Source organism: Chionomys nivalis, chromosome 7, assembly GCF_950005125.1.
Source record: "Chionomys nivalis chromosome 7, mChiNiv1.1, whole genome shotgun sequence".
NCBI classification, from domain to species: Eukaryota; Metazoa; Chordata; class Mammalia; order Rodentia; family Cricetidae; genus Chionomys; species Chionomys nivalis.
Genome location: NC_080092.1, coordinates 99,741,043 through 99,762,639, shown reverse-complemented (window position 1 = coordinate 99,762,639; position 21,597 = coordinate 99,741,043). Strand labels below are relative to the sequence as shown.

General features: G+C 50.5%; 1 protein-coding gene across 1 annotated transcript in view; it reads left to right on the top strand.

Annotated features, from left to right (window-relative positions):
• Nucleotides 1-10,111: 10,111 nt before the first annotated feature.
• Nucleotides 10,112-21,597, top strand: part of LOC130877100 (E3 ubiquitin-protein ligase RNF213-like) — a 77,782-nt gene continuing 66,296 nt past the window's right edge. The window contains exons 1-9 of the mRNA XM_057774002.1: nucleotides 10,112-10,342; nucleotides 13,658-14,185; nucleotides 14,357-14,476; nucleotides 15,024-15,196; nucleotides 15,652-15,816; nucleotides 16,563-16,774; nucleotides 18,778-19,064; nucleotides 19,520-19,779; nucleotides 20,725-20,922. Of these exons, the coding sequence (XP_057629985.1) occupies nucleotides 10,112-10,342; nucleotides 13,658-14,185; nucleotides 14,357-14,476; nucleotides 15,024-15,196; nucleotides 15,652-15,816; nucleotides 16,563-16,774; nucleotides 18,778-19,064; nucleotides 19,520-19,779; nucleotides 20,725-20,922 (2,174 nt within the window). The remainder of the gene's footprint in view (nucleotides 10,343-13,657; nucleotides 14,186-14,356; nucleotides 14,477-15,023; nucleotides 15,197-15,651; nucleotides 15,817-16,562; nucleotides 16,775-18,777; nucleotides 19,065-19,519; nucleotides 19,780-20,724; nucleotides 20,923-21,597) is intronic.

Below are 21,597 nucleotides of genomic sequence, written 5' to 3'. Positions count from 1 at the left end.
AAGTTACATGGTATCCAGAAATGGATAAGCGGGACCGTCAAATCTTGCCAAGATAGGGTAAAATGGTTTTGAAAATTTTCCTGCATCTGAGAATGGTCTGTCAGTTACACTAGGCCTTAGCCAAAGTTGGTTGCTTCAACGTTGCAAAATGAGACTTTGAGTGATTGTTCAGGTAGCTGGCTTTTTGGGATCCTAGTCTATTTGGATGCATACCTTCCTAAGCCTGGATAGAAGGGGGAGGGCCTTGGACTTCCCATAGGACAGAGTACCCTGCCCTCTCTTAGGATTGGTAGGGTGTGTGGGGGAGCGGGAGGGAAGTGGGACGAGGGGAAGAAGTGGAAATTTTGATTGGTATTATTTATAAAGTAATAAAAAATAAATAAACAAAAATCCCCAAAATACAAAAACAAAACAAAATAACCCCCCTCTCCAAGAAAGAAAGAAAGAAAGAAAGAAAGAAAGAAAGAAAGAAAGGAAGGAAGGAAGGAAGGAAGGAAGGAAGGAAGGAAGGAAGGAAGAGTGTCAGGCTGCTTCTGAGTGGCAAGTCCATGTTGGAGAGGAGGCTGCTCACTCAAGAACAGGAATGGTTTGTTATTAGATACTGACAGTCTGTGCTGTGCTTTTTCTGCTCTTGTATATAAGCAAGTTCTGAAATAAACTCTGGTCTATTTGGCTGCTTGTTTTGACCAACCAGCTGCCAGAGAGACCTCCAGATTCTATCCTGTGTCTTCTGTCTCAGCTTCTTTCATCTGACTTTCCTTTGGCCTTGAGGATCCCCACTCCAGGAAACCCCACTGACATTGTGAGAACGGGCTTCTACAACCACCTACCCAGGTGCAGCATTGTCTACAGTGGGCTGGGTCCTTCCACATAATCACTATTCAAGAAAATGTCCCACAAACACATTCTGGTCCCAAGAAATACCTAAAGACTGGCATTTAGACATAAACCAGCAAGCCCCCACTCCACTTCTCTCCCCCCTCCCATGGGAACTTGGGAGTTTATCATTTACCAGCTAAAAGGAAGCACTATTTTTATGTCTGGCAAAAAGAGCCTCTGGCTCTTCCATTAACATCTATTGAGATTTCTATTAGCACATCAAGGTCTATATCAGCTTCTGTGTCCCTTGAATCTGTACTCAACAAGTACCTGTTATACACTTCTAAGTCCCACACCCCAGTTTACAGATGCCCCTCTTCCCAGCTACCTGCTCCTTGGCACCACACCCTCCCCTAAGGCTTGTTTCTCCAGGGGCTGATGAGCGATTGAGAATATCTCAGTTACTTTTCTATTGCTGTGCTAGAACACGGCGTATAAAGGAACAGTTTTACAGGGGTATGGGTTCCAGAGGGATGGAGCTTATGATGTTAGAGCCAGGACACAGAGCTGAGGGCTCACATCTGGATGTGACAGCAGGAGGCAGAGAGCACTGCAGATGGAATGGGCTGCCCCCGGTGCCCTGCTTCCTCCAAAAGGCCACACTTCCTGCTCCTTCCCAGACAGGTCCATCAACTGGGACCAGGTATCCAAACATAGGAGCCTATGGAGGCCATTCTCATCCAAACCCACAGAGAGGAGGGAGGAGCTCACCAAGTCTCAGGAAAGGCAGCAAGGAGCAGAGTAAGGCACAAAGCAGCTCCAGAGAACTGGGGAAGAGTTGGAGAGCTGCAGGGAGGGAAGGGAACTTAGCTCAGTTGCTAGAAGCCCTGCCTGCCATTCCCAGCACCGCAGAAAGCCAGGCGTGGTGGCACACACGTGTATTCCCAGCACCTAAGACATAAGCAGGGGGGATGGAGAGGTGGCTCAGCACATAGACATATGTGCAGGCAGAACACCAGTGCACATGAAATAAAAATATGTTTTTAAAAAAGACATAAGCAGGAGGATCAAAAGCGCAAGGTCATCCTCACTGCTGTGGAGGTTTGAATGAGAATGGCACCCACAGGCTCCTGTGTTTGAATGTGAAGAGCCCAGGAATATGAAAAAAAGTGTACACTTGTAGCCTATACGCATATTTCTGGGTGTATTAGGACTGATAGCCACCTTGACCCTCTGCCCTGCATTCTGCCAGGCAGGGAAAAGACAATTTAAAGGAACCCACGACTATGTAAACATTTTAAACTAACACCCTGTAATCAGAAGCTATAAACCCTGATCTCCCCCTCCTCATCTCAGAGGTGCCCAGAGAGTGCTAGCTCAAGAGATGCCCAAAAAACCATAAATTCCAATTTGTACTCTATGCGTCCTGTATAACGTTTGACTATAAGAAGGAATTTGTAGCCCTCCCTCGCGGCTACAGGGTCAAATAATTCTTGGTAGTCCTAGTTAGGACTACTAGTTAGTTAGAAGCCTTCCTGTCCCCGCGGTGTTTTTGAATAAAGATGTTTCTGGTTTTATAGACTTCCGTGGTCTGTCCCGCTATTTACACAATTCCAGGACCCAAGAAACGCTTGATCTGCCCACACGTGCTAGAACGTAAAGCTTTGGGGGTGGGGGGCACGACTGTGAGATTCCCCGAGTGCGGTTATTCACTAGAACTGACTACCGCCAGTGGCCTAGGTGGACCTCCAGGTGGTGGGTTGGTGATCTCCGCTTTGCATCCTAGAGACCTGTAGACAGCGGTAGGACTCCCTGATACCTTTCAGGTTTTTCTGAGGGTGGCCTCCGCTGGTCTAGGTCCTGGACACTGTCCAAGGTGCTGGGAGTCCGGACCTAGAGACTCGCACCTCTTAGTGCTCTGAGTCTCCTCTGACCGCTGTGGTTGGGGCACTCTGGAAAACCCTGATGAGAAATCGAGTTAGATTCCGAGTGTTGGGGGCTGTGGATTCCAGATCCTGAATTTCCTGCAAACAACTTGTTACGCTTGCTGCTGCTCTGAGCAAAACAACTTGTTTTCCTGTGTTTGTGGCTACTCTGAGCTTGAGACCCTCAGGAGTTCCTGATGGCAGGGGAGTGGTTTCTGGTGGGTTTGGCTGGGGCGTGGCTATCATTTAAGGATCCCTATATAAGCGGCTCTGGTACACAATAAAGGGGCACAGTTGTTTCAAGGATGACCCATGTCTCTGCCTGTGTGTCTTTGTATGTTTAAATCTCCAGGCCCTTGCCCAGCTCGCGAAAGGTCCTGTAGCGCAGGCTCTGCACTACAAGCTTAGTACCGTAGTACACGTAGTAGCACGGACGCTACATCAGAGGACAATGGGCGCACTGCGGTTGTTGTGGCCTCCCGGAAGACAAGCTAGATTGGCGCCAACGGGCAGAAATTCGCGCCAGGAAGCGCGCCTGGGAGGCAAAGGGGCGGCGCCGGCCCGTGATTCAGCACCGGAGCGCCAGAGATTGAGAGACGGCACGGGCGCTGCAGGTGCGAACCAGAGGCTTTCAGGCTCCTGACGGTGATGCGAGGACTAGGATGCGGGTCTCAGGGATGCCAAGGGTCCCCAGGGACCGGGATGCAAGGTTCTACTGGACGGGGTGAGGGTGTCACGGGCCAAGAGTCCTAGGGGGGCGATGCCGTTTCCCTGGGCTGGTTATGCTAGGGGAGCCCAAAGCGGTCCCGGGTTTGCAGCTCTGCCCCAGAATCCGCCCTCACCAACTGCAGCCATAACTTTTAGTAGCCAGGCTCTGCCCAGGGCGCTGATCTTTCCCCTGGTCAAGGTTGGGGTCAGGAGGCTGGGGAGGCTCCCTGTCGCTGGAATCGCGGCAAGCAGTGAGCGGTGCGAATGCGATTGTCCGACTGACCGGCTCAAACCCATCTGCTTTTCTTAGTCTAGTCTCAGGGAGAAGAACCCAGGAAGAGCCACTTGTTGGCTAAGTGGAGAGGCGTTGATACTCGCTGCTCGCTTCTGCGGGACTGTCGCTAGTCTTAGCTGAAGACCCTAAGGTGCTTCGGAGTTTCCTGAGCAGCACTGGAGAACTGACTTTAGGTGTTTTGACTCAGGATACACCACCCCCAAAAATGTGGTAGGAGATAACTAACTACCCCAAAATACACTTCCAAGGCATGGTTTCAGATCTGAGAAATCCATGGTTTGAGAAGCAGAACTTTTCTTTCCTTTTCTTTTTCTTTTTGGCTTTTCGAGACCAGGTTTCTCTGTGTTTCCCTGACTGTCCTGGAACTCACTCTGTAGACTAGGCTGGTCTCAAAGTTAGAGATCTGCCTGCTTTTGCCTCTGGAGTGCTGGGATTAAAGACCTGTGCCACCACTGCCCAGCTTGTTTTGGTTTTAAGGAAGAGTCCTCTCTAACCCTGTCAGGCCTTGAACTACTAATTGTCCCACCTCTACCTCCCAGGGACTGGGGTTACCAGGACATTGCACTATGCCTAATTTTGTGCACCCCCTATTTAGTGTATAGGCTAAAGAAAGCATCTAGAATCGCAGGTCACTGTGATCAAGGCAAAGGTGGTGCCAGGACAGGGCTGGGAGGAGGGGGCAGCAGCAAGCCCAGGAGGGGCAGTGGAGTTGGAGCCCACAGGGCTGGCGCCATCCCTGAGGGGTGACAGTCATTGTGTGCTTGGATCTGTTCCCTTGAGCCACAGGCTCCCGGGTCAAGGCCAAGAGCAGAGAGGCTGGTCCCCATCCTTCCCTGGAGTGGCCTGGAGTCAGGGTTCCCACCCTATTTCTGACCACCCGTGACCTGATTTGCCCTGGTTTGGTGCCCTTTGCTAGGAGCCCTGAGCAGACCTGGGCTGGCCTCGTGCTCTCCAAACTGCTCTCCAGCAAGGCCTCCACCTTGGGGGGGGGGGGCGCGTGAAGGACACAGCAGCAGGGCAGACATTCTCAGGTGGCTGCCAACCTGTCCTTAGGTCAGGGTCCTCAGCTGGCCGGGGCTCTGCAGAGCGCACTTTCCTCCAGTCCCCTTTCTCTTCAGAGCCTCCTTTGAGCTTCCTTCAGCTTTAGTGGTGGACAGTGGAGCGGGGGAGGGGCAGCAGGGGGTTGGGACTTCCTGCTTGAGGGAGGAGCTGGGGAGGGAGGTCTGGGGCTGGGTTTCGTTTACTCAGAACCTTCCTGGTCCCAATCACTTCACTTTCCTAGAAAATGAAACTGAAGTGGGCGGGAGTCACGTGACAAGGTTGAGCTTTATATTGTGCTGCCTTAGCCTCACTTCTCTCTGTCCTGCAGGGCTGCGGATAACAACATGGAGTGTCCTCACTGCAGGCATGTGTCCCGAGAGGGGTCACCCAGGTTCTGCAGCCAGTGTGGACAGAAACTATCTCCTGCAGCTCCTGTACAAGGTGAGGGGGGAGCGCACAGTGGGGACTCCAGGATGGAGTAGGGTCCCTTCCTTCTCTGGTGGGCACTAGTGGCTGAGCTTTCCTGAGAACTTGTGTTTTCCTCAGAGCAGGCTGCTCTGGTTCCGGCTACAGGTGCCTACCACTTTAAAAGAAAAGTTGGTTTTGGTTTCAGTTCTTGGTGAGAGCCTTTGCCAGGAAGGAGCAGCCACTGTTGAGACAGGGACCCTGAGGATGGAAGCCTTGTCCAGCACTACATGGGGTGGTGGAAGGTGGGTGTTCAAAGTTTAGGAGTGACCATGAAGCATCACTGTCACCAAACTTGTGAGTCACAGCCTGTGCTCAAGCAGGTCCTGCCACCCACCCATCCTCAATAAGCCGATTAAAGGAACCAAATTGCAAGTGGAAAGCAGAGGGGCTGGAGAGATGGCTCAGCAGTTGAGGGCACTGGCTGCTTTTGCAGAGGAGCCAGGCTGGGTTCCCAGAACTCACAAAGTGGCTACAGCCCCTGGTGACTCCTGTTCCGGAAGATCTGATGGCCTCCACTGATCTCCACAGGGACCAGGCACACCTGTGACAAACAGACATACATGCAGACAAAATGTTCATACAAGAAAAATGTACAATTTTTAGCTGGGTGGTGGTGACGTACGACTTTAATCCCAGCACTTAGCAGGTAGAGGCAGGCAGATCTCTGGGAGTTACAGGTCATCCTGATCTACAGAGATAGTTTCTGGACAGTTAGGGCTGTTACACCAAGAAACCTTGTTTCAGAAAACCAAAAAAAAAAAAAAAAAAAAAAAAAAAAAAACCAATAACAAATAATACACACACACACAGACAATTTTTAAAAATGTTTAAAGAGAAAGTAATGTGTAGGAGGAGGGGCCACTTGTTCTTCCCAGGCGCGCAGCTAGCTTAGACCAGAAGTAATCACACAGAAAACTGTATTAATTAAAGCACTGCTTGGCCTATTAGCCCTAACTTCTTATTGGCTAACTCTCATATTAATTTAACCCAATTCTATTAATCTGTATATTGCCAGGTGACAGTGCCTTACTGGCAAAGTTTGGCAGTCTGACTCTGTTGGTGGCTCCAAAGCGTCTCTGTGCCTTCCAACTCCTTGAATTCAGTCTAGTCACCCCCCGCCCCCCCGCCCCCCCTGCCTACCTAAGTTCTGCCCTATCAACAGGCCAAGGCAGTTTCTTTATTCATTAACCAATAAAAGCAACCCATAGACAGAAGGATCACCTACAGTAAAGAGGCAGAAAAAGGAGATTGAGATTCATTCAATGTGTCCACACCGGTAAGCCGGAACTTACCCAGTCACATAGTCAGAATCTGAGCCCTGTGCAGCTTGGGCCTGTGGTTCAGGTCTTGCTGGCTTCAGTGTGGAGGGAACCTTGGGGTGCTGCTGTGGCTCCTTGGAGGAGTCCCTGCTCACAGGTTTGCAGTTGGCTGGTTATAGCTAAATATTATCATGAAGGTGTGGAACAGTTCGCATTTATCTTCTGTGATCTGGTGGTCTCCTGTTCTTTGTTCTTTTATTTTGGGTGAGCATATTGACAGAATATGCGAGCAGTCAATGCATTTGCCAGGAGAATGGGGAGGATCCCTTGGTTCCCAAGTGGAGTGCCCACCTTGCCTCCGCTGCTTATCTGGCCCCTGAAGACAGATGCTGGCTGAAAAACTCATTTCCTGGTGCACCCTCCATGCCTTCTCCAGTGCAGAATTTACTGTTAGCTGGTGTTTGGGTTAAGGCCACAGCACAGCCCCTGGCATCCATATATTTAAAGAGTCTGGAATGTTTTGGTGGAAGTTCCATCTATCCCAAGTGCCCTACCTCTGGGAGTGGCCTCAGTCCTGACTCCACCCCCCACCCCAGAAAGCCCACCAAACAATGACCCCGGCTCCTCTCTGCCTTGCTGGAAAGACCTCCGGGAGGATTGGTATCCTTTAAACCTGGGCTTTTTCTAATTCAGTTTGATTTGGTCTGATTCAGATTATTATGTTTGCAGAAAGGTCTATCAGGGTGAAGAAACTTTTCAGGTGGGTGCTGTGTAGTGGAAGTTGCTGAGCAAGGCTCTGGTTCTTCCCCTGGATTAGGGAAGACTAGCATCTTTTGGGTGAAGGTTCCTTGTGTTCTTTTGACTTTGAGCTGCATGGATTTTACTTGGGAAGGTTGGCCGCTTTCTTCCTCACTGGCATCCACAGCCCCTAGCTCAGCAGAGGTTTGGGGTTCAGGTGTAGGGTTTCCTGCTCCTTTCTCATCCACGGCTGAATGGGGCAAGTGGGTTTACAGCTGGATATTCTGGCCTCTCAGAAACAGGAGGGGAGGCCAAGGCCCTCCCATGTGCTTGCCTATTGATCCTCCTCGTCTCTTAGGTTAGAGAGATGCCAGGTGTGGCTGGTCAGGATAGCCGGGGGCACCTTCATCTGGAGCTGTGGGATGGAGAAAGCTCACAATCCCATTTATGATGAGTCAGCAGCTGTGAGAAAGTAGGAGCTGCTCTGTGTAGACTGCAGTCTCTTCAGCGCTTCCCTTTACTTGTATGTGTGAGCACGTGTGTGACTTTGTAAATGTATGTGTGCATAAGTATATGTCTATATGTATACACATGTGTATGTATGATGTGTCTTTGTTAATGTATGTGTGCATGTATCTATCTGCACATGTGTATGTATGCACACGTAAATGTATGTGTTTATGTCTTTGTAAATCTGTATGTTTTCATGTATATGTCTAAGCATGTGTGTATGCACGTGTATATGTATGTATGTGTCTTTGTAATGTATGTGTACAATGTCTGCGAATGTGTACATATGCACATGTGTATATGTATGTGTGTGTATATATTTTCATGTGTATGTTAAAGGAAGAAACTTTCTCTGGACTAAAAGGGGGAGATGTTCGGATAATCTGTACACGGTGTGAAGATGTGTCTCGGTGTTACCTCACCTGCCTAACGCACCTTCTGACTGGTTTACTAAAAAGCTGAACGACTATTAGCTAGACAAGAAAGGACAGACAGGACTTCCAGGAAGAGACAGAAACTCTGGGAAAGTGTACAAGGCATAGGAGATTCAGCAGTCAGACACGAGGAAGTTAGATGTAAGGTAATAAAGAGAGGTCATGTAGCAGAATGTAGATTAATATAAAGGGGTTAATTTAATTTTTTTTAAAAAATATTTATTTATTTATTTATTATGTATACAATATTCTGTCTGTGTGTATGTCTGCAGGCCAGAAGAGGGCACCAGACCTCATTACAGATGGTTGTGAGCCACCATGTGGTTGCTGGGAATTGAACTCAGGACCTTAGAAAGAGCAGGCAATGCTCTTAACCACTGAGCCATCTCTGCAGCCCGGTTAATTTAAATTTTCAGAGCTAATTGGGAACAAGTCTAGGCTAAGGTCAAGGTTTCTTACATAGTAAGTCTGTGTCATTGTATGGGAACTATGGGTCCAAAGAAAGACCTGTTATATGTGCATGTTCATGTATGTATGTGCATTTGAAGATTTTTTAAAAGATGGGATCTCATTGTATAGCCATGCCTGGCCTGGCACATAGAGAGATCCTCCTGCCTCTTCTAGGGATTAAAGGAGCATTTTGTCACCTGGCCACTTAGATGATTTTTGCATCAGTCTGTTAGGTAGCATCCTTACTCAACAGAACCTGAGTTTCTCCTGTGTCCAGGCACTGCGTGCTCCCGTGGGAACCCAGGCAGTGTATCCCTGCCTTCCAGATCTGCATGTGGACGGCAGTGAGCAGACAGTGTGGGGAGAAGGGGATTGGTAGGGGCTCAGGGAGGAAGTGGATCCACAGGAGCATGGGGCCTAGGAAGCCGAGCTAAGAGAAGGTTCCAGGCACCCTATGGTGTGAGGCAGAGCCTGAGCTCAGAGACAGCCAAGTTTGAAAGCAGTCGTTATAGGTAAAATTCAGACTCAGGTTTGACGTTTGAAGTGAGTGTGTGTGTGGGACACAGCTCTGGATCCGTGCGTATCTAAAGTCACCAGCCCTGAGACACATGAGTGTGCATTGCTTGCCTGAGGACCCCTCAGAACTCTGGCTGGACATTCCACTCAGGGGCAGCCTGAAGACTCCTCAGAAGTCATGTGTGGATTATATTTAGGTGCAGCCATGTCCTTGACCTCTGTCACAGCAGAGAGTAAAACAAAACAAGTGAGTGTCTGGGTGACACAGGGAGACAGGGCTCATTCGAGGAGAGAAAGGTACTCAAGGGCCTGTGCAGTTATTGTCACAGAATTTGGGGGCTTTGAAGCTGCCTAACCTGCGTGTGTGGATGTGGGTGGGGCTTCTCGGAGGAGCCAGTGGGAGTCCTCAAGATTAGACATTGGTGCTGGTGTCCTCCTTTTTCTCCACATCTCTGTCCTTGACTGGGGAAACTTTTCAGTTTGCCCTGCAGCTTACAGCCAGACAGGAATGTTATCGGACATAAATCACTAATCAAAGGGATCCTTATTTACCCATAGGTCACATGAAGGCTGTACCCTGTGTCTGGTTCCTTTGGAATTTTGTGGGTTTTCTAGCTAGTTGTGCTGAAGCTTCTAGGTGTCATCTAACAAGATAGGCAAGGCAGGGAGCCCCAAGCTATTGCTCAGAAGGGTGCTTGGACTACAGTGCCCACATAAAGAAAGATTGGGTGTGTTTGGTGGGGAAGGGGAACAAATCATGCTGCAGGCATCCTGCACGCACTGGGGAATCCACTGGTGTAGACATTGGGAGTGGGTGGGCATTCAGGCCACACGTACAGTTTCCATCCTATTTGTCCCCTGGTTCTGCAATCTCTGGTCCTGCCCTGTAAATCTGGGAGCAGATAGAACACACAAGGCCTCAGAGAAGGTGGCTCAGAGGGGATATTGATGGGGACGAAGGGTCCTGTTCGCCGTCCCTGGAACTTGCTGCTCTTCCCTGGTGTGATCATACCTTCACTTGCCCCAGCAGATTCTGAGAACAACGATGTCTTCGTGGTGGTGTCATCCTCAGAGGGGAAGATTGAGCAGGGGAAAGAGCGGAAAGAGGAGGAGTCCCCAGGCTCCAGTAAGGAGCTGGAGAACCCAGAGGAATCTGATGCCTCCTGGATCATCCAGATGGTGAGCAAGCCACACCTGCTTTGCCTGCCTATGTGCTTCTCACACCCTCTGCTCTGCCTCAAGTTGTTTCCTGATGTGACCTCCTTGGTTCCTGGGGTTGGTCACCTCTCAGTCACTAAACAAAAGAACCAGTGATTTCCGATCTTATCAGAGAACAGAGGAGAAGACACAGGAGCAAACCCTTAGACTCTAGGGTGTGAATACACTCGGAAGAATAGATGTGTGATCTTCTTGCAGGGAAAAGAAGAAGTCCAAACCAAAGGCTGTCTATCTGTCACCAGAATAAGTCTTAAAATAACTCAAAAGCCTCAGTATGACAGCACACAGGAAGTGCAGCCTGGGAAAACCGTGGCCTGGGTGTGGCGGTGGCGCTTACCTGTGAGCTCAACTCTCAAAAGGCAGAGGCAGGAAGATGGAGCGTTCAAGGCCACTCTTGCCAGCCTGGGCCACTGTGAGACTCTGTCTCAACCTCCTCCAAACCAGGTGTCCGTAGCAGCTGGGTGTGGTGATGCCTGTCATCCTGTCATTCCATTTTTTGGAAAGACACGGGATGCTGAGTTCCAGATCAGCCCCAGCTACATAGTAACAGAGTAAGACTTTGTATCAGCATCAAACCAAGCCAAAGGGACAGTTAGTTTGTATTTCAGAATTAGAGGAAAGAAAGTAGCTGAAGGAATCATTTTCAAAAACTTGGAAAATTTGTTTTAAAAAAACTCAATTTTAAGTTGTGTGTGATTGCACACCTTTTATTCCAGCACTGGAGAGGCAGACACAGGCAGATCTCTGAGGTCAAGGCCAGCCTGATCGACAGGGCAAGTTCCAGGAGAGCAAGAGCTGCAAAGTGAGACCTTGTCTCAAAAAACAAAACAAAACAAATAAATCAGTGTGACTCGAGAGATGGCTCAGCCCTTAAGTGCAATGGCTGCTGCTCTTCCAGAGGACCCAGGTTCAAATCCCAGCACCCACATGGCGGCTCACAATTGTCTGTAACTCTGTTTCTAGGGAATTGGATACCTTTTCTGGCCTCCATGGGTTCAAGGCATACATGTAGCGCACATACATGCATGCAGTAAAACCATCCAATACATAAAATAATAGTAAAAATAACAATAGTCATAATAAATTAAAATGTAAAACCAACAAAAACCAGACTCCCAGAGAGAATGTTGAAGCAGTCCATGAGCAGCTGGCCACACACAAGGAATTCTTTGTTGTGTAACAGGCAGTTTTTAGCCAGAAAGCACAGAGTCTCAAAGACAACAGGATGGGCTATCCAAAATGAGAGAGAACAGTGAAGCTGTTCTAGAGAAATCCCTGTGCTGGAGTTGCAGCGTAGGGCAGAGTGCAGTCCAGCCAGTATGCACAAGAGCCTGGAATTAAACCAGCACCACAGACAGTGCACATTATCAACACCCCAGTGAATGGTTCCCGGATACCAACTGTGAAGTAGGCGCATCTCAGGAAGAGGGGTTGGTGTTGCCTCTGACTAGGTAAGAGGAGGGGCAAGATCTGGTTGGAGCTGCACCTTTTAGCTGATGAGAACGGGAACCTATTAGAGAGAGGTGGTGACCAACAGCACCATGACTGCTGAATCTCACGGAATTGGTCACTCTAAAATGGACTGGGGGTTGGAGAGAAGACTCTGCTTAGCAGTTAAGAGCACTTGCTGTTTGAGACAGGGTCTCTCTGTCTAGCTTTGAAGTCTGTCCTGGAGCTTGCTCTGTAGACCAGGCTGGCCTCAGACTCACAGAGGTCCGTCTCTGCCTCCCGAGCGCTGGGATTAAAGGCGTGCACCACCACCACCCAGTGGACTTTTAATTCTTTTTTTTTAAAATTCTTTTATTTATTTATTATATATACAATATTCTGTTTGTGTGTATGTCTGCAGGCCAGAAGAGGGCACCAGACCTCATTACAGATAGATGGTTGTGAGCCACCATGTGGTTGCCGGGAATTGAACTCAGGACCTTTGGAAGAGCAGGCAATGCTCTTAACCACTGAGCCATCTCTCCAGCCCATGGACTTTTAATTCTTAATTCAGCTCGGTTTGGTGTGCTATGTCGGCGGCAGAGAGATTTAATATCAGGAAGGGAAACCTTTTGGGAACTGGCTTCGGCTCTGTCTTTTCTGTGGGTAGCTTCTTCGTGCTAACTAACAGGGTGTTCATTGCTAACTTTTCGCTTCCTTTTGGGCTAGTGGGTTTGTACATCTTGCATGAAGGGAAGGCACCAGGTTCCAGGTGCGTTGTGTGGAAGAGCCCTGCTAGCTCTTCCTCCCAGGCTGCTTGATGTGAGGTAGTGGGAGCTGACTGCAGGGGAGGTATTCCATCTGTGTCTGCTGAGGGGCCAGGCTCTGGAGACCTGGCTCGGGTCTTTCTTTGGTGACCTACCTGTCTAGTATCCCTGAAGTATTCCATCGAAGCAGACGAAAGCCCCTGGGACCAGGCCCCAAGCTTGTTTACACTGGACATTGGTGTGCCTGCCCGTCAGTGCACCACGCAGACTTGTTCTGAACACCCTCAGAGCCCTTCCTTAGTGTCCCTGCACCTTCCGCCATTGGTGCCAGACTCTCAGAGATGCTGGAGAGCTGGGTTGGTTCCTGTAAGGAAGTGGACTTCCTGGGCTTTTTCTGAGGTGGAAGCTCCTTTGGATCTTGCAGGAGCAGAGCAGGAGGTAACCCTCCCTGTATGAGAGGGGTCATGTCTTAACAGGAAATGGACCCAGCGGTCTTTGTAGATGCTTCAGGGGACACAGCCGGTGGCCCAGAAGGTGCTCAGTGCTCTCCCAGAAAGAGGAAGAAGAAGGAAACATCCGGGTTTGAGGTCGTGGATGCTGAGCAGGTAGCTTGAGAACACAGTTGTTCAATCACACCCCCATGACCCCCAGCATTTGGATGCTGAGTCACTGCCACACTCCAAGTGCCTGTCTCAGATAGCTGAGGACGACTGAGGAGCTGAGCCGCCTGTAATGGATTTGCTGAAGGTTCCTGGTAGCTTGCTGTGGGGTCGAGACCATGTGACAGATCCCCAAACCAAAGTGGCTGGTCCATAGCCATGTGGCGGCTGGATGGTCCCCGGCGAGTGGTGTGGGCAGGTGGCTGGTGGGATGCTGCGAGTCTCTGGGACTGCTGGGGACACCAGCACACATGTAGGCAGAATTCTCATACACAAAATAATAATACAAAGGATGTGTCAGTGAGATAGATCTAAGGCGTGGTTTGGACAGCCAGCTCCACCTGCTTGAGGTTTTGGACAGAAACCTGGAGGGAAGAGCTGGGGTATGGAGTCTAAGGGTAAACAAACATCTCTCTGTTTAGAGTAAAAAGAAGAGGAAGAAGAAAAACCAGAGCACTACTTCCTCAGAGGCAGGTTCCTTGCTTTTCACATCTTCTGGCCTCTGGACTCTGGATATGCCTTCAAGCCTTGGATCCCAGGACTCAACCCTGGCCCAGAACCAAGTCCAGCAGGCTGGTGTGGGTAGCCAGCTTGGCCAGTCACAGCACACGGTGACTATGCCAATGGAGAACGGCTCTGTGCATGCCGCAGGCAGCAGCCTCCCTCTGCAGGGTCACAGTGGGACAGGCACAGACAATGGCATCGGAGGTGGGACTCAGAGGAACGCTGATCCCAGTAACCACACAGAAGTTAAGGGCCTCAGCACTTCTAAAGCTTCAGTGGACAAGGACCTGCCTCAAGAGGGGCACTGTGGCCCAGGCCCTTCTGCCCGCAAAGGCCCCGCTAAGGTTACCCATGCTGTCCAGAGTGCCCCATTGCCTGAATCTAAGGGACAGAAGTCTGAACACAAGGAAAAGGGGCCTGTGACTGCAGAGCTGGCTGCCTCAGAGGTGAGCCGCTAGGCGTGGTGGCATGGGAGTGGGGCGTGTCCTGCTCCCTGGACTGGGCAGGCAGGGCTCCCCTCTGAGTTACTCACCTTGTGGCTGGTACTGACTGAAGCCACAGAGTCAGTGTTCATTTTATCACAGTGACTTAGGGTTTGGGTAATCTGTTTCTTCCAGCCAATTGATGCTACAACCGAGGCAGCCAATCCAGAGAAGGATGGGAAAGAAAAAAGAGACAATGGTCAGAAACAGACACCGTCCCCTGTGAGTCCTGCTGCCGCCAAGCACCAACACCAGGTACAGGCTTGACTTGCCAAGAGGTGTCCAGTATGCAGGGCTTCTGTCTGTCTGCCCTGGTGGTCCTTCCTCAGCCCGCCATCTCTCGATGAGCTGCACAGTGTTTATGGTGATGTCATGTGGGAGGCAGAGCCTGTCTCCATGGAACTCCTATGCTAGACAGAGGCGGGAAGGAAAGAGTTCCCTGAGGAAACAAAGGGTCTGATAAGGGTCCTGAGAGGAGGCGGGTCCCTCCTCTTGGGTGGCTGGGTCAGACCTGAGGAGATGCTGTGGGAATAGAATCCAGGAATGAGGGTTTAGCCACAGACAAAGAAGGTGCCTTACAGGGAATGACATGAGCCAGGCCCTAAGGTAGAACATGGAGAGCCTGTTCTCAGAGAAAAGGGAAGTTGGGGAGGGATAGAGAGGCTGTGGACAAGGCTGAAGAGGGGCTCCTTCAGGCCATGGTAAGCCGACCAGAAGACTGCCCAGTTCTGAGCAAGGACGGCTGTTGCCCCTGCTGCTGTGAGACATGTCTTAAGCACTGGGATTTAATTGTTTGCTCCAGGAAGCTAAACTGAAAGGCAAGTTGGCTGAGACTGGGAGGAACAGGGGTGAGATTGGGAACACCGCGGCAGAAGACCAGAAGAAGCCAGAAGAGAACAGAAATTACGCAGCTGCTTTGAAAAACCAAAAGGAGCAGAGAAACCAGAAGGCTGCTGCACCAGAGGCTGCAGTGAGGTGGGACGTGGCCTCCTGCAGCGCCCGCGTTACAGCTCTGCCAGAGCCATGCAGCTCCTGTCATGCCCAGCCTGCATCTCTTCTCAGTGCACGTTCATCTTTGGGAGGACAGCCCTGGGTGGGCCCACCTGGGACACCAGTTCCAAACCTCTTTCCTGTTGTTCCCTGGGTACCTCACACTTAGTGTGACCCTAAGGAGCTCTCCTGGATGAAGCCATCACTGTCCAGACTCCTAACCCACCCTAGGCCCACGATCACTAGCACATTGGAGCTGGATGTCCTCCTTACTAGATGGGAAGAGGAGGCAGCCTGCTGGGGGCTCTGTGTCTGAATCTGAATGCCTGGTACTTAGGGGTGTCAACATTCATCAGAGAACTAAGCATGGTGTGTGTGCGTGTATGTGTGCTTATTCCTGATGTGTGCACACACCCCAGCAGCTGGTGTTTCCATCTCAGTCTTCCCAGAACACTTAGCGCAGAGGATGGAGTCACCGTGTACTTCCACGCCATTGTCTCCCGTGACTTCTCATTCAACCCTGACAACCACAGAGTGTGTGTCAGAGGGGGAGAGGGGCTCGGGAAGGAACCCTGGACTGATGCTTGCGAGATGAATTTCACCAAGTGAGTATGGGTGTGTTTGGGGGGGGGGGGAAGCTGGTGCTGTCCTCGTCAGTAGTCATGTGACCAAAGCAGTTTGGCGCACTTTCTTCTTCCTTTTCTTCCTTTGCTTTTTTTTTCTTTTTCTTCTCCTGTTTTGGTTTGTTTGAAATAGAGTCTCACTTTGTAGTCCTGACTGACTTGGACTCATAGTAATCCTCCTGCATCCTACCATGATTGGTGGAAAAATGGGTGTTTTTTTTTTGTTTGTTTGTTTATTTTAACGTATTCAGTGTTCTGTATGAATGTCTGCCAGCAGGCCAGAAGAGGCCACCAGATCTCACTAAAGATGGTTGTGAGTCACCATATGGTTGTTGGGAATTGAACTCAGGACATCTGGAAGAGCAGCCAGTGCTCTTAATCTCTGAGCCATCTCTCCAGTATGTTTGTTTGTTTTTTGAGACAGGGTTTCTCTGTGTAGCCCTGGCTGTCCTGGAACTTGCTCTTAGACCAGGTTGGCTTTGAACTCACAGATCAGCCAGCCTCTGCCTCATGACAGCTAGAATTAAAGGCATGAACTACTGCTGCTGAGACTGAAGGAATGCTTCAGACACATTCTCCAGCATGCATCCCCCTCCTTCGCATCTTAGTGTGGTTCCTTTCTCTGGGTCTGGCAGGAAATCATGTCCTGTTGTAAAAGCACTGTAACCTTGGGGCTGAGCTTCACGACTCGTGTCCTCTGGTAAATGACATACTATGTTTCTCCGCAGAGACCTTCGTGAGCTCGGGTCTCTCGTCGAGGGCAGCATGGTCATTCCCAGGCAGAGCCTGAACAAACCCATCCCTTATAAGTATGTCATTCACCATGGTGGCAATAGCAATAATTCCGTAGACTACGAATTTATCTATGAGCCCCCACAGAATAAAGGCGAGCATGTGAACCGCAGTCTCTTGGTGGATTCTGTCCGCTTGGGCACTGGAGGTAAGCCATAGAGGGGCCTGAGTGGGTCAGCTCAGCTCCTGGGTCTTTGGGTCCTCTGCTTGGCACTGCCTGCCTTCGCCTTGATGCTGAATAAAGCTGCCTTCGGAAGTGGTTTGACTCAACCCTTTACTGTGTGAAGAGATCTGGGAAAATCTCCCATCAAGGAGCTGGATGGAAGGCGCTGTATCAAGGGTTGGTCAGATGGAAGGTGTTCTAGGGTGGGGCAGGAGGGGTGGAGGTCTGCTTTGACAGTGACATGTAAAGCATCTTTTCCATGTTCACCATCTGTCTTCATTCCCGTACACTGCTTACGTAACTCCATTTGGCTGGGGCATTTGGAAGGGCACCTTCGTCCCCTGTGTTCTGCTGTTCGCTGGCCTTGTCTTCCTGGGCTCACAGCGTGATGTCCTCCATGGAAGGGCCATAGAACTATTGAGGACCTGCCCAGGACCTGCCACAGTCACCTCTTGTTCCTCTGTCAGAGGCAGAGTCCTGAAAGGGCTCCTTTCCTCTGTGTGGTTTAGCTGCCGAAGCAGCTCCAGACCTGGGAGAGGCGGGTGGGCCCCTGCCGAGTCTCTTCGGACCATCCTCCTGCCTTTGCTCAGTGTGGACTTGGTTTTTTCCTGCTACTGAGGATGGAACCCAGGCTCTCAGCACTGACATAACTTTAAAAGTATTTTAATACATTGATTTGTACATGTGTGTAGTTTCTGTGGGCTTGTTGCTGCTCCCTTTGTGCGATCCCTGTTTCCCAGCAGGGGTTGGAGGACATGGAGGCCACAACACAGACTCCAAGAGATTACAATGCAGAAGCTATTTATTGTAAAAAAACATCAGGGCTTTTATGGAATTAGGGAAATTAAGCTGCGGCAGGAATGGTTCTGGTTGGTCCTTTTCAAACTGACGGTCACTGCTGGTGTGTGTGATTGGCTAGGAGCGCGTCACTAGTTACTGCGCTTTTGGTCCTCTGATAGGCTGTCTTGGCCAATTTTACTTACTCAGTGCAAGTTTGCTTGTGCTTGTGCTGCTGCCCTGCATCGTGTGTGTGTGTGCGCGTGCACGCATGTGCACATGCCATGGCGTGCCTGCGGAGATCAGAGGACAACTTTCTCAGCTGTGTCAGCAGGGCCTTCATCAACTCAACTGTCCCCACAGCTCTTGTGATTTTGTTGTTTTGTTTTGGAGACAGGGTTTCTGTGTGTAGCAGTCCTGCCCATTCTGGAACTCTCTTTGTAGAGCAGGCTGTCCTCGAACTCACTGAGATCTGCCAGTCTCTTCCTCCCGAGTGCTGGGATTGAAGGCGTGCGTCACTACCATCCGCCTTTCCCATCATTTTTTTTAAGGCCAGGGTTTGATTGTTACCCATGCTGGCCTTTAAAAATTTTAAAGACAGATTTATTTTTTATTGTATGTATATGTGTGGGTACCTATATAGTATTTGTAAAAGGAAAATGACCAAGGTCATCAGAGCTAAATCAGGCAATGAGAACACAGTATTCCTCAGAAATGATAACCAAGAAGAGTTAGGTCCCCAGAAACCTCAACCTCGGCTCTTTTGAGGCACTGGCTCAGACCTCGAGGCTTTGCCAAGTCCACTTTGGACAAGGACCACAGAAGTAAACTTCCCTTTGCCCTCTCACCAGGGCCTCTGAGAAAGTTTCTTATCATGTCTAAACCCAGGGCTTTATACATGCTAAGCTAGCATGCTTCCTGTGATCTACATACCAGGGAGTTATACATGCTAACAGCCCTCTCCCAGTGATCCCTCCCAGGGCGTTATACACGCTAACAGCACACTAACAGCCCCGGCTGCACAGGCACCCCTTGTCCTAGCTGATAGAGCCTGATAGAGTGGGCTGATCACCTGGGCTTTCCTTTCTTCCTGCCTCGGGCGGCTCGCCCAACATTTCTGCCTTCTAGGGGAGGCCAGGCCTCAGGGATTTGGGGCTCGCCCACATGGCTGTCATTGTCCCCCACCCACATGGCTGTCATTGTTCCCGCAGACTGGCATCAATATGACGACATAATCTGCATGAAGCCTCCTGGGAAGTTCCAGAGAATTTTAGATTCCTTCATTGATGTCACAAGAAAGGAGCTGGTGAGAGCGAAGAAGATTGCTGCTGCGGTCATGCTGGACCGCATCTTCAGTGTCTTCCAGCCTTGGAGTGCCATCAACCTGCAGAGCTTCATGACCCAGTTCCTGCAGTTTTACTCCGTGGTCCGAGTGCCTATGGTCCATGAAGGGCGGGCTAGGCGGCCATGGTCCTGTCTGCAATATAAAGAGAAAGAGGTACCCGTTCCCACTGTCACCAGCAGCTCTGGAGTAGACAGGCAGTGTCCCTTGACCAACTAGAGGCTAGGTGACCCCTGGACTCAGTGGGCCAAGTACGGATGGGGGCAGGAGGACCTCACGCCATTTTTCTGAAAGGTTCCTCTGTGCCCCACCCTCAGCATTGGTCCTGTGCACTCCCAGAAGGGGTGGGCTCCTCGTTACACCCTACACTGGTGTGGCTGTCCCTAGGATTCCTCCTCCTATACCTCCACCCTGAAGGGCTGGGGACTGAGCATCTGTGTGCTTCAGAGGTGAAGCCGGGAAGAGAGGCAAGTGAAGCCCTCCCTGGCACTGGTTCCTTGGTTCCTGCCATGGTGCTCCGATCCCTGGCACTGGTGCCCCAGTCCCTGGCACAGTGCCTAGCTGCTGAATGTCCCCTGCAGAGCTCACACTTTTTTCCCTCCCGGCACCAGGTGAGGGCGCACCTGTGGGAGCATGTGAAAACCCTGATGGCACCTTTCCTGGAAGGGAAGAGCGGGGACTCTCTGCCTGCCGACTTCCCTGTGAGGAGTGGACTGAAGCTGGGCCTGACCGTCCTTTTCATGGTGGAAGCAGTTGGTTTTGTTGTCCCTAAAAATGACCTGGACACACTATGCTACCTCCTCACACCGAGTGCTGGCTCGCCTGAAGCTCTTCACACTGACCTGAGCCCCATCCTCAGCAAACCTCAAAAGTATTTCCTCTTCATTTCTTTCTATTTTATGTGTACAGGTGTCTCACATGCACGTATGTTTGTGTACCATGTGCATGCCTGGTGCCTATGGAGGCCAGAAGGTGTTAGAGACAGGTGTGAGCCAACCTGTGGCTACCGCAAGCAACCTGGGCTCTCCAGGAACATCTCTCCAGCCTCCACATCATTTCTGTTTTGTGTTTGTTTGTATTATGACAGTTTCACTACATAGCCCAGGCTGCCCAGACTCATGAGATTTCTGCCCTCAGCTTGCGGAGTGCTAGATTTGTGGCATGAGCCCCACACCTGCCCATGGAGCTGAGTGTTCAGGTGCCTGTCTGTGGTCCCTGGTATGTGGCAGGCCAATGTGGGAGAGTCCTCCTGAGCCCATAAATTTGAAGCCAAACTGGGCATCTTGCAGGAAGGAACACACAGAGTGCTTTTGCACACGTGTCTCAGCATCTGTGGAAGCCCCAGGGAAGTGTTCCCTCCAGCTCTGCCTGTGCCACACAGATTAGAAAGTGTGTTCTCACTGCAGGGTCACAGTGAGTTTGGAGGCGACCTCTTTGCACTCAGTGACCTTGCCTTGGGTTTTCACAGCATTGTTTGTGGCTGATGTGATTCAGACATGAAAGTTACATCAGTCAGCTTTCCTGAGCAGCTCTTACTGTACACTGGCCTTTTGGCTTGATGTTTTAGACACCCAAGTGATTGATTCCATTTGTGAAGACACTCCTCGGCTGTGTGGTGTAGACGGAGATGACTGGCGGGAATCTGCTGTGGGGAGTCGTGAGGGTCCGCAGGGTGGGCTGGGATTCCATAAATTTATTGTGACCCATCTCCTGATGTGGACCCTGTCCAGCCACGCAGAGTTCCTTGTTCTGTGCAGACGGTGGTCATGGACCACTGGGCCACCTTCCCATCACTGACACCTCCGTTCCCTTCTAGATGGCATGCGTACTTGGTAAACCTGTGCTGCAGGTGCATAGACAAGGGCGTGGACCGCTGGCTGGGCACCTTACCCATCCTGCACTACTGCATGCAGCTGTCCCCACCCAGGAGGGCCTCTAAGAGCCAGTCCGAGGACACCTGGGCAGGCCTCGAAGGAATCTGTTTCGCACAGTTTCGGGAGAAAGCATCCACTAGGTGAGTTGAATCGCTGCATTTACGATGCCAGTTCCAGACCCTTTGGCGATTGACTCTGGGGCATCCAGTCCCCTGTTCTCATTGGAGTCATTTCTGCTTTTTATTTGGAAGGGGCTTTGATCACCGGGACTCTATTCTCTGCTTAGTTCTTTCGTGTGTATACGTGTAGCTCGGAGGGCAGCCTCCAGTACTCGTCCTTCCTTCCGGGTCTCTGCTCTTCTTTTCTGACGATGTATGCCCACATGACCGGCACATTAATTTTGGGTTATTTTCCTGTCTGGTCTGAACGTCCCATCTCCTCACAGGACCGCTGTGTTCATACATGCTGCTATTATGTGTCTTTTGCATGTGTCTGAACTCAGGTACTCATGTACACAGGAAGCATTTTTAAACAAGCCATCTCCCCTTCCTCACCTAGCCCAGGTAACTCCAACAGACAGCGCTGCTAGAGAGAAGGCTCTGTTGCCGGCCTAAGTAGACCAATACTGGGCCTCCCCTCTGATAAGAAAGTCTTACCAGAAGTTCTGTAGAAATCTTAGATTCTAGGCGTGAAATCTATACTTTTCCTTTTTTCTTTTGTTTACCTCCTTCCCCCACTTCCTCCCTCTCCTCCTTCCCCACTTCCTCCCTCTCCTCCTTCCCCCACTTCCTCCCTCTCCTCCTCCCCCACTTCCT